At 41.2% G+C, this 18,342-nt stretch overlaps 1 protein-coding gene across 23 annotated transcripts in view; it reads right to left on the bottom strand.

Moving 5' to 3' along the window:
* The window catches only part of mtd (TLD domain-containing protein mustard), an 81,837-nt gene that overhangs the window by 33,138 nt on the left and 30,357 nt on the right, over window positions 1-18,342 (bottom strand). For 9 of the 23 annotated variants that reach the window (XM_036818958.3, XM_036818951.3, XM_036818950.3 and 6 more), the window contains exons 3-5: window positions 10,303-10,690; window positions 9,163-9,656; window positions 93-164 (exon numbers count right to left, since the gene is read on the bottom strand). The exons of 6 other annotated variants lie outside the window; for them this stretch is intronic. In XM_036818958.3, coding sequence (XP_036674853.3) covers window positions 93-164; window positions 9,163-9,656; window positions 10,303-10,569 — 833 coding nt within the window. In that variant the 5' untranslated portion in view covers window positions 10,570-10,690. Of the gene's footprint in view, window positions 1-92; window positions 165-1,768; window positions 1,819-9,162; window positions 9,657-10,302; window positions 10,691-18,342 lie in introns of those variants that run through there. 8 more of the 23 variants (XM_065866168.2, XM_036818952.3, XM_036818962.3 and 5 more) reach the window with 2 other exon arrangements.

The raw sequence follows: 18,342 nt of genomic DNA on the forward strand, positions 1-18,342 counted from the left end.
CTCATTTGCATTTGTGTGGATGGGTGGTTGGGTGGTGGGTGGTGGGTGTGGGGTGTTTCTATGGGCAGGTGGACTCGTTAGTTGCAACTTACCTGCGCACGGGAATCGCCAAATTGTCAACGCTGCGTGACAAACTGGAAACATCTTGACTAGCCCTACGTGACCTGGCACGTTCGCAAATCATAAGGAGCACATCGGGGCAGGCGGACAAAACCAATTAAATGAGCAAATTGTGCCAAAACAAATACAGTAGGTCCAACGAAATAAACGGAGAAAATAATATGGTAAATAAAAATATGTAATTACGAAATGGTAAATTCAAAGTACACACACACTGCAGTGTATCTCGCCCGAATCGAGCGAGTTTAACAAACGCCAGTTTTCGGAATGCACACGTAGAGGAGGAATTCATCGGATCCCAACCCCGAATCCTCCCGTCTAATTGCCCACCATATGGTTCGCCACATATCTACATGGGTAAATGTCTGTGGGGAGCACGTGGTTTAGCCGACTTTGAGCTAATTGCTTTGGAATCGTCACGTCCAGAAAAAAGGCGAACCGGGTGAGGTCGTGGAAATAAATGGGTCTGACTTGGGGGACAATTTATATATATAGTATTCTTAATAATTTCTACCTTTCTATCAGTCTATTTGGTATTATTAAATCAAACAAAGTTTTTTTTTTATAAAATCTTTAGCACTTTACATAAGACGATTTTCAAGAACTCTCATTTGTTTGCAATCAGTTGGTACTATCAGCATTATCAATATGCTCTTTAGTTTTACGCACTCCAAATCTCGTTAAAACAAAAGTCCAAATGAGCTGCAAAAAACACTTTAGCTTGTCAAGGGTGAACAGTTTATAGACCGATATGATACGAGTGCACAGAAAAATCCCACATTTTGCGACTATTTCAGTTAAGATTGCTGGAACTCAAGGTTTCGTATATACGCAAACCTAGTCACCCGAAAAGTCTCTGATACAGCCCATGGTCGAAACATTTGGCATAGACAGTTTATCTAAATTTGGGCAATTATCAAAATTCGTTGAATCGACTCAGAATTCGGGTTCAATAGGTGTCGAAGAAATTTATGGGAACTCTTTGTTAATTGGGTCAATGAAAATATATAAAGCCAGATATAAGCCATCAAGCAGACCATTAATAAATGAATTAAAAATCTTACTTTTATAATTTTAGTAGGTTAGAAACAGCAAATAAGATATTTTATTTAACGAAAGTGATTGGTGCTTTCATTTTCTTCGCTTTACAAAACCTGTTGGTTTTACTTAACATTGACCCACAACGCCAAGAAGGCGAATCTCAATGAGCAAACAAAAGGGAATTCGGGTGGTAGCGTGGGGAATAGGAGTACGTGCTCAAGATCATGCTTGGAGTGCTTAATTATAATTAAGCTCACCGGAAGTCAGTCTGAACCTCAAGAGATTTAATGTTTCCGCAAGATAATAATTTGGGAGGTTTTATGGGCTTTATAATATAAACAAATAGGTTCGGGGCTTTTCATTATTATTTTTAATCTACCTGTATTTTTTAACGATCTCAAGCACCAAACATTTTTTGGAAATAGGCTGACAAAAACGTTTGGGATCTAATCGAAAGTTTTTAACAACCATCATAAAGATACAAGTTATAAGGGATGTATATCGGTTACCAGGCAATTGTAGGCTAATGATTTTTTAATAGAATTCTGTAGTACCGCCCTTCCTTGAGAGAATCGTGGATATATACAATAGATACAAACTAGCTTACCAATAATAGTTTGATGTTATTATAACGTTCTGCATTTTGTATTCAGCTTATATGTCTTTCTTTTTCACTTGTTTATTGCTTTGCTTACACTGAAGTAGAAACAATATTAAACCCAAATTAAATGCAATTTCTGCGACGCCTTTGTACACAACTTAAGGGCTAAAACAATTAAAGGAAATTGATGAATGCTTTGGGGAAATATCGGATACCGATTAACTAGTCGATCAATCATAGCCGTAGCAGTTGACAGATGAGTGAGAGAAAAAGCGGAATGTGGCTAAAACAAACAAAAGATAAATTCACTTGACACTGTTGACTTTTAATGATTCAATTTGGCTGTCAGTGTTGTAGGGGCTGGAAAATATTGATGACAAAATTAATTAGCTTGTCGGAGGAGCCGTCGAGCAGGGAAAGCGCTATAAAATACGCCCAAAGTCGGCCCTTATCAGCCGGAGACTCGGTCCCAGCTGAAAATACGGGCCAACAAAACTGACAGCAAACTGCAGCGGTTGTCTAATAAATACCGTCACGTGTTGTTCGGTCACCGAATTAATTCCGCCTTTGATTTTGATATAACTCTATTTCGCCTCCGGCCCGACTCTTGATAGTCATATTTAAATTCCCCCTAGCTCTCGCCGCCTCCCACCTTATAATTAGAATTTTATGCCGCATTGTTATCTCTGTTTGCCTGGCTTTCTGCTGCTCTGGAAAAATAAAACGAACGAAGTGCTGTTTGTATTTGCTCGTCCGTTGCTACCAACTTAACGACCAAGAAAAAGGTTAATTGGATTTTTGGACACATTTTTGCCTCTGCCTGTGCCATTTTTTGCATCCAAAATGTGTCATATTCGAGGACAAGCCAGCACGTGACGATTGCGTAATGAGTCAAGTTCCTGGAAAATGTGACAGCAGTGTGGGATAAAATGGTGAAACACATGGTAACTGAGAATGGAACTAATCAAGATCTTTTCTCATCTACAATATCATCTTCTCCCTAGTTGATTATGATCCCCCGATCAGTGGTTGCTTAACCTCTCAAGTGATTACCTCAACCACAGCCCCCAAGTGATCACTCTTGAACCCCGGACAAGGTCAGTGCTTACTTAATGCGCTCTTGAAATTAATCCTCCTCCGCAAGCCCACAGAAAACACAAATTTGGGTTAAGGTTGGCCTTCACCTGCAGCCAGGGAAAGAAAGTCAACGACGGCATTATCTCGTTGGCGGGTATTTGGATATAAAAAGTGTTTTGTAAATATTTAAATTAGCTGACGGCGTTCTTAGTCATGCGCAGACGAGGAAATAATCGTCGCACATTTATACTGCACGCCAACATTTTTTGGACCGGCCTTAATTGAAACAATTAATTGCATTTTATATTACTTTATAATGTCTCGCGGGTGTGAGCTCGACGGATTGTGGTCAGTTGCCTTTAATTTCTCGGCGCCAGCGGCGTCGTAATGAAAACATCAGCAACTCGTTTGATACTTTTTTCCAGGGAGCATTATTTTATTCCACCTGATTGGTATTCGCATAAAGTCTAGTTTGGATGTGTCGTGTTAGCCAACTATTTAGCATGGGGCCTATAATTTTCGTGGGCAATCTGTGGGAACTGTCAACCTGCCTTCATTAGCGGCTTATTGAGCCAAATCTTTTGCAGCTGGACAGTCGAGCCCCTAATAGACCTATTATACAATAAACAGAACGTGATCCCCTAAAAAGTTTGTATTTTTCCTTCTGGCTGCCTTAACTGACCTTCACTTTTGTAAATTCCACAAGCCGAATAAAAACAACGCTTCAAAACAAAGAAAGGCAAAGGCGAATTTCAATAAACCAGTTTGGCCAAAACTCAAAATATTTACACAAACTGACGCGGCAACAACAGCGCTGCGAAACTGTTATCTTTCATTTAAATTGAAACTTGCTTTACGTAAATTAAGATAAGACCCCTTATCATTGGGAAAAAACAGGCAGTCAATAAACAAAGCATTGAACAAAGCGAGAATCTAATTGAACGAATGCAAAACGGGGTTCCGAATCGAACAAATTTTCATCAATGAACAAAAACTGAGATCGCTGGGAATTCTCTCCATTGGGTTTCGATCTGGAACAGGCGGTGCTCGAAGAAATTGCAGTTAATTGGTTTTAAAGAGTTTCGTTTAATGTAATGAATATTTAATGCCATAAAGCCTAATTGCCCTGCACATTTTGTAATAAATATATGAGCAATTTGTATTGTAAATAAATTATGAATTGTAATTAACTCAACACACTCTCTCGAAGGCACTGAGAATCCAGTTTAACACTTTGCACTTTGCATTTGCATAAAATTACGATTTTTCGGATGCGATCCAGCCGCGGAATCGGAGAGATCGGTTCAAATGTCTCGCTTCGCGACAGTTCCATTTCCAACTGACAGACGCAGAATAATATCATCCCATGGGTCTGGTCTGTCATCGTTAATGGCACGGGCACTGGAACTGGGACTGGATGTTATCGTTCTGGATATGGTGTGCTGGTGTGCGAGTGCGAGTGCTCCGCTGCCCTCTTCTGACATTAATATATATTTATCAAATCAGCAGCCAGCCGAGCGCAATAAAAGGCCTCTGCCTCTGTGGACTTTGTGCACACACGCACGTAATCATTCGACCCAAGCGATCCCCAGATCCCCACTTTAATTTCCATTGAGTGTGGAACCTAAGTTGGGGTGGAAATGAAAGTACGTTTTCGTATCACTAGAAATACATCGTCGGAACAATGACATTTGCACAAATAATATCCAAGTTTGATTTGACTTTGATAATGAAAGAACATATGATCTTGAATTAGGATAATATACTGTGGTGAATATGTCTTTGCTGATACCTATCATGTTTATAAAAGAGATCTTATTATATTCTTTGCTCTTGTGAATCCAATGTGGACATAGAACTGAAAATTTCCGAGTAGATCTGACCTAACTTCAGTTACTATATGACTTTCAAGTTGATACTGCGACAGTTACGCAAATAATAATATGTTACGTCTTCCAGAGTTGTTATCATATGTTTAGTTTAGATAAATATTTAAACAACTAATTTAAAATGCGCGCTAAATGGTTTAGCAAACAAAACGTGAGAAGAGAATTTCTTTTTACAATGGAAAATAAAGATGCTAGGGATGTATGTAGATAGAAAACCGAATACTACATTTAATAGACTTGAATGTCTCGTAGCTAATTGACTTATAAATTTACAAATAAAAGTAACCCCTTGTTCCTCTGTCTAGCAGCCCGGCTTTCTTTTGATCAATCATTATGTCTGCTCAGTCATAAAATCCTTAACTGGATTGTAAACTTTTCAGTTTAATTACCACATTTATCTCATTTCTAACAAATTAGCATAAACGTCAAGTAACCTAAGCGGATTCTTTCTGATCAATCATCTATCACACCTGATAATTACTAAAATCCCACCTGACTACGTCGAGCTGTCTGGGCCCTCTTTTAAATGTATTACCTAGTTGCAATATTAATTACCATTCAAGAATTTCTCAAGCCTGGAGCTGGGTAATTAATTTTGCAACGATCATCGGTGAATATTGAAGCAAATGAACCCATAGGATTACATCAAAGCGAACTTGTTTAGAGAACTTTGAATTGTATATGTATATTATAGATAGCTTAATGCCAAACAGAACAAATTGTACCCAAGTGACATGGGGAAACGACAAAATCGATTTCGGACAAAGGTACACATATACGTATGTGCCTTATATAGTATATACTTATGGCCAGGGGCGGGGGCAGGTCTAAAAATGAATTACGACTCAATTCGCTTTATATTGGGCGGCTATAAAGAGATATATGTTGATACCAAAATGTCAGGCCAGCCGAACCCGATTGAGGTCTTATAGAACTCTTTGGTCAGTCCCCCATAAATCGTACGATTATACACAATATAATAAAGTATACTTTCGAGCCATTGCGTTTGCCAAGTACCTGTCACAAACTCTTGTTACCTTTTTTGTCCGATTCTGTTGCTGTTTTTGTATTCTGTATTTATTTTTGTTTGTGTTTTTAGTAAAACACTCTACGCCGTCAAAGGGGCGTTACGAGTTATAGAAGGGCGGTGAGGTGAGTGAACATTGTACCGAGTTTCCTAAAGGGTTCCCGTGTTCGTGGGCCTGTTGTTTTCTGTGCTAATTTGATAAGCTGAAGTGGCTTCCAGCTCGAAAGAAATAGTACAACTCGACAATGTGTTTGCTTCTTTGAATCTGATATTGAGACACTTTCAAGTGTCGAATCGACAGTTGCTGACTACCATTAAAACTTTGATCTGGGTACTCCACTCCCGAATGAGTCACTCAAACTCTTTGAACCTTTTATCTGGGGTGTTTTGCCTCGGGAAATGAATCAATATCAAAGACATTAATAATGGTAAAATTTTAATCTTCATTGATTTACCCTCAAGGTGAGTCAGGCAAAGGTGTAAAATATTTAATATTGGGTCTTTATAACGTGTTGTATCAATGATTTATGTATATGCCAATTTTTGTTTTTTACCTTTGACTGATATAAAAACCAATTAACTGTGACAACTTAATAGTTTTAAAATGGGCTGGGTACATTTTTTTCGTAAAACTATTCCTCACACCTAACGCCCACTTCTAAAAATATATAATAACCTCATAAATAACTTGAGATATTATGAGCATTAAGGAAATACATCTCTGCTAACATTATTATGCAGTCGATTTGATAATATGATATTATTTTAAGAACCTCGCAATTGCTGGGATACGACACAAAGATAACGTCAGAACGCCTGACGATTTATGGCATTTGCATACAGTTGCACACAAGCGAATAAGCTGACCAAATATTTGCTTAAGTTGTGATATTTAACTAACTACTGTGTGGGCATTATCCAGGCAAAGAGTCGGAATCACTTAGTGTAAGTCTAAGCACCCTATGGGATATTGTTGGACTAACTGACTGACTGATGGAATTCGTACTTGTATCAACAGCAGGCTGAAACAGAAGCCAAATTGGAATCACAAAGCTGAAGTGGGGAGACACAGAGTCTCCAAGCTGAGCAAATATTCACGTGAGTCGAAATTCTGCCTTGTGACTGGAGGCTGTTTGGATTCGTTTGGACCAGGCCTTAATTAACAATTTCAAGTGGCAAGCTTGCGGGGGCTTAGCGGCTTTTTCAACGGGTGCTCGATGGGAAAAATCCACAGAAGTACTTAGAGCACCCAAGTCAATCGATTGGCATGATTGGATATATTTCATCTTCAAACTTTGAGCAACAAAGCTTTTCAGCTTACAAAAGATGTTTGTGTTTTTAAGTGGATTATAGTGACCAAAATATTTTTTGGAGTGGGGGAAGTAGAAAAGATCAACAATCGTAAAACGTAAACATTTTTTCTTATTTTACTTAATTTGACGATAAAAAATATTTTCCTTAAATTATCATGGAATTTTCATTACCAAATGAGCTCCTTTGTATCATTCGGAATCCTTTTAAAATATAGGCTATATATCGATTAGATCCATATCGCGTGTCGTAAAAACGTGCTGCCATAGCAGTTAATAACGGAGCTACTTCCACATATGTGTTCTTTATAGACTCATAGGACAGAGGCGACCGGTGCAGAAAAACTGGTCAATTACGGTTATTGCCTTTGTTTACATTCCGTTGGACAATTCGCTATATTTGTGGGCTCCATTAATTCTCTTTACAAGTTTAATTGACATTGGAAATTGTAAAATGCCGCGTTTTATTATTCCCAGGCAGGTTATGTAAACCAGAAAAAGAGGGTTCATTCAAAAGATACAAGCCTGATGGAGATGAATGTTCTGCAAATAATTAATTCGGATGTTCAAAGTTCTCTTTCGTGGGAAAAAATCATTTCGGACTTTCACTTAAGGCTTTGATATTAAAGTCCAGTCTTGCATTATTTGCTCATCAATGTATTCAGCCAAAAGGTTTGTTGTTTACACGTCCTTTCAGGCAATAATTTTCATTGTTTCTCGTTTTTAATTAAAGAAAATGAAACAACAAAACAATCACAAATAATCAAAAATAATTAAAATGCGAAGCAGGCAACAACACAAACAAAGTCCCAAATCGAAATCGAGACGTGAGCAAAGTGTGACAAGAGAAGGAGAACAATACAAAATGCTGGGTAATTAAAAGTAAGATATGACGAGAACAAACAAAAATTTGTGTTCTCGAGGAAGCACAAATTACACGAAAGAAATCGGCATCGATGTGCAATACTTATAAGCCGTAACCCATAACTCAAGAGCTCCACAGTCCGATCATCAGCTGATTTCGAGGGCCTCGCTCTTCGCCTTTCGTCAGGAGGCTCCGACTCTAATTGCCCCCGCCGGGGGCTGAGATTTGTGCGGGCATTAAAAGCAATAATTATACTGGGCATAATGGGGCCTAGACAACCGGCTAATGGAGGCGAGGCGGGTCCGAAGGCTGAAGCCGAAACCGAAACTGAAGCAGAAAGCGATCCAAAGCCCCCGTTGGGCGTCTGGGGCAATGGCAATGACTTGGCCCGGTCGGCGGGTCGGGGTCAGTGAATGAACCCCTGAGCTGCCAGGCGAAGGTCTTCAAAAGTCTGTCTTCGGAACAGGGAGGAACAGCGGGTGTGACGAGCTGTTTATTTGGTCAAGACAGCGATCCTCCCACACAGCTTGATCCATTCATATGTATTATATCTTTTTGTTAACACTTGTCTACGATCACTGAGGTCGCAAACCAAAGTATTTAATCCGAACTATTTCATGCTGTGGTGTTGTTAATTATAAATCTTCTATGAATTTACCTAGTTGGTATTACGTATTTTCTATTCATCTATATTCATAAATCTTTCTTTAAATAAAAACCAAAAAAAACCAATAACAGTTCCTAGTTTGATCCCAGTTTGGTCCTGCTATAAGCCATGAAAACCCCTTAAGCCGAAAATAAATTCGGAAATCTTTAATTAGAACCCTCGACGCTGATGAATGACTTTCGGCGAGTGCGTGAACCGTCATGCCTAATTGGCAATCGAGAGTTTCGCCTGGCAATAATCCAGCTGCGCGGAGGTTCTCCTCTGAGGAAATGTCTCCCGACGCATCGCATAAATTAGGCGGGAGCCGGTGTTTCAGCTGGATACCAGGCCCAAGGAGACCGGAAATGTATCTGAAAGTGTGTGTCTGGGTGTCTGAGTGTGGGAGTGTTTCATGCCGGCAATTAATCACACATTCGACGGGTGTTAGTTCAACATTCGCAGCGGGAGGAGATTGGGTGGGTTCTGGAGCACAAAGGGTCTCTTACGCAATCGATGCATTTTAGTCACTTGGCAAGGCGCTTGTTAAACACGCAGACGGTTAGAGTTAAACGGAGATGGGGCGAACCTGTTCTTGAAATTGTCGGGCACGAAGATGTTCCACCAGGAGTGGCGCTTCTCGCGCGGGAAATACTCTCCGTGGCTGGGGTCTACGATGTCATCTTCATCCTCGTTGCCATTGGCATAGCTACCGGAGGCCTCGGCCAGACTGTCGTTGGTCAGGTCGCTCTGGGACTCGCTGCACATCATTCCCGAGTCCAGGCTCCTCTGGTTGATGTACTCCATCTTCTTGCGGCGGTGCCGGTCCAGCTTGGTCTGCAGAGAGCTGCGCCTGCGCCTCTGGCGGTCGTTCTGGGGCCCCTCGTACGAGGTGTTCAGTCCCTGGAGCACTGGCCTCGACTGGTTGCCGTCCTCGAAGAAGGTCTGTTTGCCGGGGTCGTTTGGAGAACTGGCCCGGATGTTCTCCTCGGAGCTGTATACGATCTCGGGGCTGTTAGGAGTGCCGGAGCCATCGGACTTCTCGCTGCGCACAGCCGATTCATACGAGTCTTTGGTTGAGTTCTGCAAGGACAGAGAGGAATGGGTTAGCACTCACCAAAGGAGTTTTTTTATAATCTTAATATCTATGTAAACTCAAATTAACACCTGACGATGAAATTTAAACTCATAAACAATTTATTGTTCTTCATGTATTCTTTGCCTACATTTATTCGGATGATGACCTATGTATCAAAAATTGTAGATTGAGTTTTGTTACATCAATCAATCTGATCTAACAAAATAAATTAGCTTCAGAAATGACAAACAGCAATACATTTCCTAGCGTCTAATATTTAAATCAAAGGGTTCTAATGAAAAATAGAGTTCTTTGGAAAAATAGTCTAAGCACTTAACATTACGTCTCACACTGTAAGATAATAAAACAGGGATAGTTATAACTTTTTACTTTAAGACTCATTATTTGATACTTAAGACCTTTATATTTTGATCAGAAAACAATCGTTAGATATTTGTAAGTAAGTATTAAGTATTTTTGAAATAACTGTAATATATTTGGTCACTGTATTAAAATGACAGAAGTAATGCGTTGGAAACTTTTAAAATCTCTCAATGTTATTATAATAGCTCTGTACGCTATTTCTAAAGAACGATCTTCGAATACATAAAACTTAAAATCGCTGAAAAGCCAGTTCTGATTAACACTCACCTTACTACTATCTCGCCGCAGGAAGGAGACGGCTATCGAGCTGCGGCGCTTCTGGCTCTTGTCCGACTTGCTGGAGAACAGTCCGAGGGCCAGGGAGCTGCGCCGGGGGGGCTTCTGTGGGGGCAGTGGGGCGGTCACGTTCAGACTGCCCTCCGTGTCCCCCGATCCGGAGTCGCCGTCGTGCTCGTCGATGTTGACCAGGGACGGAATGGAGGCGCTGGCCCAGTCCTTCCGCAAGCGGTACTTGCCGCTGTCGATGATGCTCATGGTGCCGATCGGTGCTCGATTCGATGGGAGGATGGGCTCTTCTCGGGCGGTTAAATTGACAGCGGGTTACTGGACACGGCTAACTGGTAACTGATAACCGTTAACTGTTGGCCGTTAGGCGCTGCAAGTACTCCAACCGATTAATTATCGTCGAAAACCTGGCTACGGGGTTTTGTTTTGGCTGTTAATTGCCGCGCTCCAATTACTACCAAGCGTTGCCCTCCCTCTCTCTCTCTCTCTGTCTCTCTTTATTTCTCTGCGGTTGCGAAACTTTTACTTTCGGTGAACTCTATTGAACCGACATTAGCGTGGTAATTAGCAGGCCGTTGTCGGTCGAGCGGAACGTTGTCGTCGTAACTCCGACCAAACAAGCACAATAAAACCAGGTTGCAGTGGAATATATCGAAGTGCATTGGCAAACGGGTAGAGCACTCAGCACTTTTGCTATGCATCACCTGGGTTTTTCAGGGGGATCAGGGCTGGGATTACCATCGGGGAGCAATGGGAATGAATCGAACCGGTGTCAGAGATTAATTCATTCCGGCTTGACAGGGGCAGCTAAACAAGATCGATATGTAAACATACTGCGAATTTGATATTTATCATTCGATATGTTTACACGTTGAACCCCAATCAAATTAGTAGGTCCGGAAAAAGCGACCAATGAGACACAAAAGATCTAGATATGAGATCTCTGGCATACATTAAAAATATAAATATTAGTTACTTAGAATTTGGAACCTTAGTAGAAGTGATCTTTATTAACTAGCATCATATTAATGCAACAATTTAGTGTGACTTTAATAAAATATTTTAGAATAAACCAAAATAATAAACCCTTGGTAAACGATTATCAGATCACAAAAGAACCATTGTATGTCTCCAAATACAATATGTGGGAATGTAGTATAACACCATTTTGACGAAAAAGCTCGTAAAAGTAAATCACTCTTAATTTAAAACTTAAAAATGATTAAAATCATTAACAAATGTTATCTGCCTAAGCACCCAGAAAAATGTACTCAACAAAGTACACCCAATGATGGAGCTCAGCTCAGTCCTCTCACTTTTAACCCGCTTGCCTGCCTATTCCGCAACAATATACGTACTTACATCGCGGAGGTAGCAACAAACCAAGCAGTTAATAATGCAAATTAACTCTGAAACTTCATGACATCATGGGCGAGTACAATGGGCAACAACCTACGACAACAAAACAACAGCCTATACAGCATGGGTTATTACAAAAACCAGCACAAAAATCCAATGATGACGACGGGCGCTGCGATGATGATGATAATGCCGGCGATGACTGACTAGAATTGCTGGGATGCGGGGTTGGCGGACTGCGGGATGGGGCCAAGATACGCCACTTGGCTGCGAAATCGAAAGTGCCTAAAGTTTAGCTCGGCTTGACTTACAACTGTCGCTATCACACGATTCTGAACGGAACAATGGCTGGCTGTCGGCAATTTAAGGGGCGGGGCCCCGCATATGTTTCTGTAAACTGACAGACTTTACAATTTAACGCCAGATCAAGTCGTGTGAGGCTGTTTATACTTCCAATTCTCACCCGGCCCGGGAAATCGTAGTTAATGTTTCTAGGGGGCAGGGGAGTTAATTGAAATGGGTCATTAGACCCCACGCGACAAATTACGCGGCTGTGAATCGTGATAGGTCTGCCAACCATGTTTTAATAAATTCTAATTTAGAGGGATGATACCAATAAGGTATAATAACCATAGTAATGACTATTGATATGATATATGATTAATTAATGACTCTTTAAGGGATCTTTCGAAATCCTCACCTAACTAGTTCAGTTACTGAGCCATTCAAATGCAGTCAAGTGTCCTTTGTCACGAACCCTCAATTTTTCCAGGCTGGGGTCTGAGTGCCCTCCCAACCCGGATGATTAGATCACTGGAGTGGGCCGGTGCTCGGCACTGCTTACATGTGTCCCTGGCATTATCTCTGGAGGAGCTGTTGGCAGGGTTTCCGCAGTGTTTGTGCACAAACACTTGACGGGACCGTAAATACGCGCCGCCTTATCGGGCCGAATATATAGGAAGAGAGCAATTTGAATATACGGGCTGCGATGGAAAAAAGCCAACCTTGTCCGCTCGATAAGTGAGCAGAGCGGGAACTCGAAACTGACCGCAACCGGTCGAGCTCAAGGCGCTTACGCTGTAAGTCCAACCAGACCAGAGCCGCCTCGAATCAAGTGCAGGTTCCGCTGGATTGGAATGGACTGGAGTTCACGCTTGACGGCCAGGCACGTACATAAGTCACGGGTCTAGGTCTTGGACTTGGTCTGGATCGGTTTGGTTTCGGTTGGGTTTACTATGGGGTCTAGGTCTAGGTCTTGGCTCTCCACTGGGCCGCGAAGGTGGGATCCACTCCATAATTTATGGCCCATTTTAATAATCCATTGAGGAGTCTATTATTTATTTGGTTGTCGCCTGATCAATTGTGCAATGCGCGCATAAATAAATAGATACACAGACCTGCAGCCAAAGACCGCATTCAAAGTCTTAGTGTGTCAATGTCATGGCGAGTCAAGCGAATAAACTGGTCGCGGGTTGTGGATCCCTTAATAAATTTTGATTTAACTTTTAAGGCGGCAAAAAAAGTAGTAAGCAAATTATGGGGAGAACTTAAAAATAAATATGGTTTTTAATTCAGTTATGAAATCTTGACTATATCTGAGACTAAGATGATCTAATTCCATAGTGAAGAGTTTCAAAACCAAAGGAAACAAGATTAGTATTTTCTTTAATGGTTCTGTTATTCAGTTTTTCTGGAAAATCGAGTGCAATCTCTGTGAAACAAAATTTTCCATGGAAATCCAAGAGGAACGGAAAACTACAGCACGTGATAAGCGGAGTTGCGGCTGATAAGGACGCAGAAATGCACGAGAGCGCGGACTTATAAATACCTCTTTGGGGGGTATCGGATCGGCTCTCTGTATTCAGATTCAGATGGAAATGCCGCAGACAAGAGCCCCTGAAACACTCGATGACGAGGCCAACTGTCGCATGGTTGAGGCTGCAGATGCAATTTGCAGTGCATAGCAAGGTCCAGTGAAAATGTTGATAAACTTTGATGTGCTCAAGTGTGAAAATTTTCCATAGTCTATGTTTATACGCAGTGGTAAATAAAACGAGCGCCGAGAATAGATTATAGCATCACAGGAATTTGAAAGGGGCAAGGTATGGGAAGTACGGCTGCCTCAGAGCGAAACTTTGTCCAGCCTTTCGAGTAGGTAAAACTGTCGCCCGACATTGATTTATGGCCCACTCGATGCGACTAATCTGAGGGATTTGGCTTTGTGATTGGGAAGTCCTAAGAACAATAACCCTGATAATACGGGATTGATTGTATTTCCCAAACTGGATTGGTTTTCGCTAACATTTCGGTGACGGTAGAATAACCAGACTACATAATAATAAAATTCGTAAGCCCAAATGGGGAAAAAATGTGGGTTCTGGACGGGTTTTAGCGTTATGGACGTTTGTGGGCGTTATTAAAAAAACTTGAACTTGGGCTGCTCAAGAAACTCAAGAATCCACATGTCAAATCCAAACTTTCTAGCTTTTCTAGCTTCCGAAATCTCAGCGCTCAGAGGACGGGCGGACACACGGACAGACGGCAAGTGATCCTGATCAAGAATATATATTCTTTAAAGGTCCTTCTACCTGTTAGACACTTTCCGACGAATCTAGTATACCCATTTACTCTACAAGTAACCGGTATAATCACTTTTATCTAATTATCTAATTTGTAATAAAACTCCTAAAGTAACCGAAAACAATCATGACAATGCACTTTCGATTTCAACAAATTACAAGATTTAGAAATACAAGGTACTATAATAGGAAAGCCTGCTATGGATTGTAAACCCATTAGAATTGACTGCAATTGATATACAAAAACACACCCAATTCGGGGAACCTAGGGGTTTCATATTTTTACGATCCCTAGAATAATAACCTTGACGGCCATGCATTTTGATTGCGCTGCAGACACGTAAAAGTGCACTTTCGGTTTCGATAAAAACCGACCGGCAGCAAATGTATCTCGCAGATACACACGTTTGCTGGTAGGTGCAGACACGTTATGGGGCCAGCTGAAATGAAATGAAATGAAATGCGAACGGGCAGAGGAGACAACATGCAACTGAAACAGAAACAGAAACAGCAGTGAAACAAGAGCAACACGATATAAATAAACCACTCAGACGGCGCAACAATGGACACTGCGAGATACAAATGTATCTACACACGACGATTGGCGGATACATCGCGTGTGCATGGCATGTAAGCGATATGTCCGACGTTGTGTTGAAGCAATTTGCTACATAAATGCCGCAAACATCTCCTCGGGGGTGGAAAGCGTTGCCCAGATGAAAGGGAAACCGGGCAGAAATGAGAATATCGAAATGTGCATTCCAATCCATCTTGCAGTTTTGCGGGAGCTGAAACCATTATAATCTGCGTAAGCAGCTGGCAATTGGGTATTAGGCAAACCGGTTGAACAAATAACTTGCCAATAATCGCCTTAAATTCATAACTTTCGATATCATCTGAGACAGCAGCGAATTCCAATTGCAGACCAATTGTGGAGCACCCTCAGTAGTGCTAGGGTTGTCAGCTGTCGCGAATTCGAGCTCATAAATCACAATCTCGGAATAATTAATTTCCTTTCTTGTGCTCTTTTTCGAAATGAAAACAAAACTGGTCGCAGGGAGTCGTTGAACTGCCGAGTGTGACATGTGTATCTACGTGTGCTGCCCAGATACAAATGTATCTGCATGTGCTACCGTTTTAGCGGGCGTTGTCATTAGCCAAAATGTCAAGTGGTCGGCGGTCCCGATCGGCGCCTGCTGTAGTTTACCTTTGTATCTGCAAGATACGAGTGGGTCTCCGTTCTGTTTGCCCAACCACTCGAATTTCCTTTTCGGACTCGCTATAAACAATTGCATCAGCATCAGCCCGCCAGTTTATTTGAGCCCAGTTTCACATGACAAGACGGCCCGCGGCTTTATAAATAGACTCCGCTCGCATTGCCCATACGTGTTAGCCCGCCGGCGAATTCCTGCCTGTCCATTCAATCATTAACTAACCTGTTTACACCTGGCCTGGTATGCACACCTAATGCAGGGCGTTGGGAGGGGCCCGGGCCCATCATACCATCGTGATGCAGGCGAGGTTGTGGGAGTGTTCTGCGTTTCGTTTCTGGGCTTCTATGAACGCGAGCCGGCAAAAATGGGTTGGGTCATTGGTCCGGACTTCGAGCGGGTGTCCGATGGTCACCTTTATCGTTATTCCTTCATATTTATTTATTTCTTTAGTGCATTATAGACACTCCTTTTAAGGCAATCCTATACGGAAGACAATTCTGGTGAACAGAACAAGAGTACTAGCAATACCTTTGGCATTGACTTTTCCAGCGTTCTGTATTGTTGTCACACTGTCCAACTAATTTTAAATATTATGAAGATATAAAACATGAAACATTTGTAAAGTTATATCATGCGATTGTCATTCATATTTTTTGAAAAATGTTGCATGCCTAATTTACTGGTGCTCAATTACTCGACACACAAATAAGATTTCGTCGAAAGTATCATTTCCATATTTTTTCCAAGTATCTTCCAAGTAAAAGCAGTATAGTCCCCAAATGTTGTTGCTAAGATAAGCTTCCCAGAACTACAAAACTTATTTTCAAGTAACAGATACCCCGCTCCCAGAAGTAATTCAATATAAACACAATAAACACCCATGGAATAAACAGCGAAAATAAAGTTGTTTGCAAACAAAAAAGATGCCCGTTCGATGACACAAGAACATAATCTTTCGGAATGTTTAGAACGAAACCCAGACACTTGGCTAAACAGAACACGTAAGCCATATAAAATATATAAATTCCAGAAAGACACACGTAATAACAAACTTTGTATGGCTAAAGACCGACTCAATTTTAACGTTTTTTCCACAAAGTAAAAAGCAGGTATCACACACACCCGCTGATAATTGAGTGCTATATAAACAGTAAACAAAATTTTCTTGCGGGCTTTCGAAAATATCTTGGCATTTCTTATATGAGTGCGATCACACCTGTATCCCACTGTTTAGTCTACAAGCATTAATAAACCAGCATACAAATTGGGATACTAATCCGCCTTAGAATCGAAACCACGATATTCAAAGCCGCCGACTGACAAACAAGTCTTATACATACACCCATTGGTTTGGGTTTGGGCACTTGCAACCGGAGAGCGGGCATGGCCAGGTTGATATGGCGACATGAAATGACATAATCCGCAGCCGTGACACTTGAGCCGATTTGTGTGTGAACCGCAGAAAGAATGCTGACATGCTCTTGGCATCCGAGTCCGGCTTTTTCCCGGTATCTGTGTCTTTTGTGCTCTGGGGCCGGTCAGCAATTAAACTGTTCTGACGACTGTGGTTTTCTCGAGACTCGATAATTATTTGCCGCACTGGAAACAAAACAAAGTATCGTACCATGGCGGAAGTCGCGCCGCCTTTGTTGGAAACCAGTCCCGGTTCGGAATTCACTGTCTCCGCAACTACTCGCTCAATCAAACCCAATCAATCGCCAACTTTGTGTTCCGCAAAATGTGAACAGCTTAGAGAACAGCGGGTATGCGTAAACAAATTACAAGTGCTCCGAAACAAGCCAAGACGGAACCAAATCACATGGGTGGGCCTCACGCCCCGTAGACCCCCAGCATGGGAGGACTATAAAAATAGAGTCACCTGCCGGCGGCAATCAATATGCAAATCCAAATCGGATTTAATAACGCAACACCCGATGATTTGAATGGGTTATGAGTGCACTTGCTTGATTAATGATCGAGAGTCTCGATAGATGTGTGGGGGTGACACACAGGAAGTGGAAGTGGGATTTGGGAGCCACAAGGAACACCTTCTAATTTATGTATTCATTGCGGATCTGGATGTTTGATAGCTGTCCAGAGAACTAATAATTATTAATTACTAATATGGAAACGTATTTATTATTCATGATTATGATCTCCCTAATCGAATAGCACTCACTGTAGGCAAGTTCTTAAAACGCCTCTTGTGAAATGAAAATGTTATACCTTTTATCCAATTCCTCAAACATTTAATTTATGTAAATCATTGCGGATCTAGATGTTAGATATCTGACCAGAAAACTTACTATAAAATTGTTTTTAATATTTATGTCTTCAATCGAATAGCACTCATGTAGCCAAGTTCTAAAAACGTCTCTTTGGAAATGAAAATGTTTTACACTTTATACAATTTCCCAAAACTGTGTTTATTTTAGTAGCCAAATCCTAAGGCGTATTTTATTTAATTGGTCTTATCTACCCAACCCTAAAGCATATACAGAATTTATTGAGCATATTGCCGGAAAAGTTTCTTGGCAGCTGCTGTTTTTGAAAAACTTGGCACGCTTTGGGCGACCAGACCGTAAATGTGTAATAAACATTTATGGACACTCTCATCCGATTTAAGAGTCTTGGTATTTATTAATTCATCGATTGTCGACAGTAAATCAAAAATTGTTGTTTGGAGAACGGAGAGTACTTTGTGTCTCGAGTAACTTAATGATGGAGCGGACATCTCAAGTGCCTTTGTTTGAATCTCGGCGCACAGGGGTGTGTTTATAAATATCTATGGGTTTATATTTATTTGTGTAATTATGACACTTTTTCACGCCAACTTGAGCAAACAAATAACAGTAAGCCTCTTTGTCTGG

The sequence above is a fragment of the Drosophila suzukii genome, chromosome 3, assembly GCF_043229965.1.
Source record: "Drosophila suzukii chromosome 3, CBGP_Dsuzu_IsoJpt1.0, whole genome shotgun sequence".
Classification (NCBI taxonomy): Eukaryota; Metazoa; Arthropoda; class Insecta; order Diptera; family Drosophilidae; genus Drosophila; species Drosophila suzukii.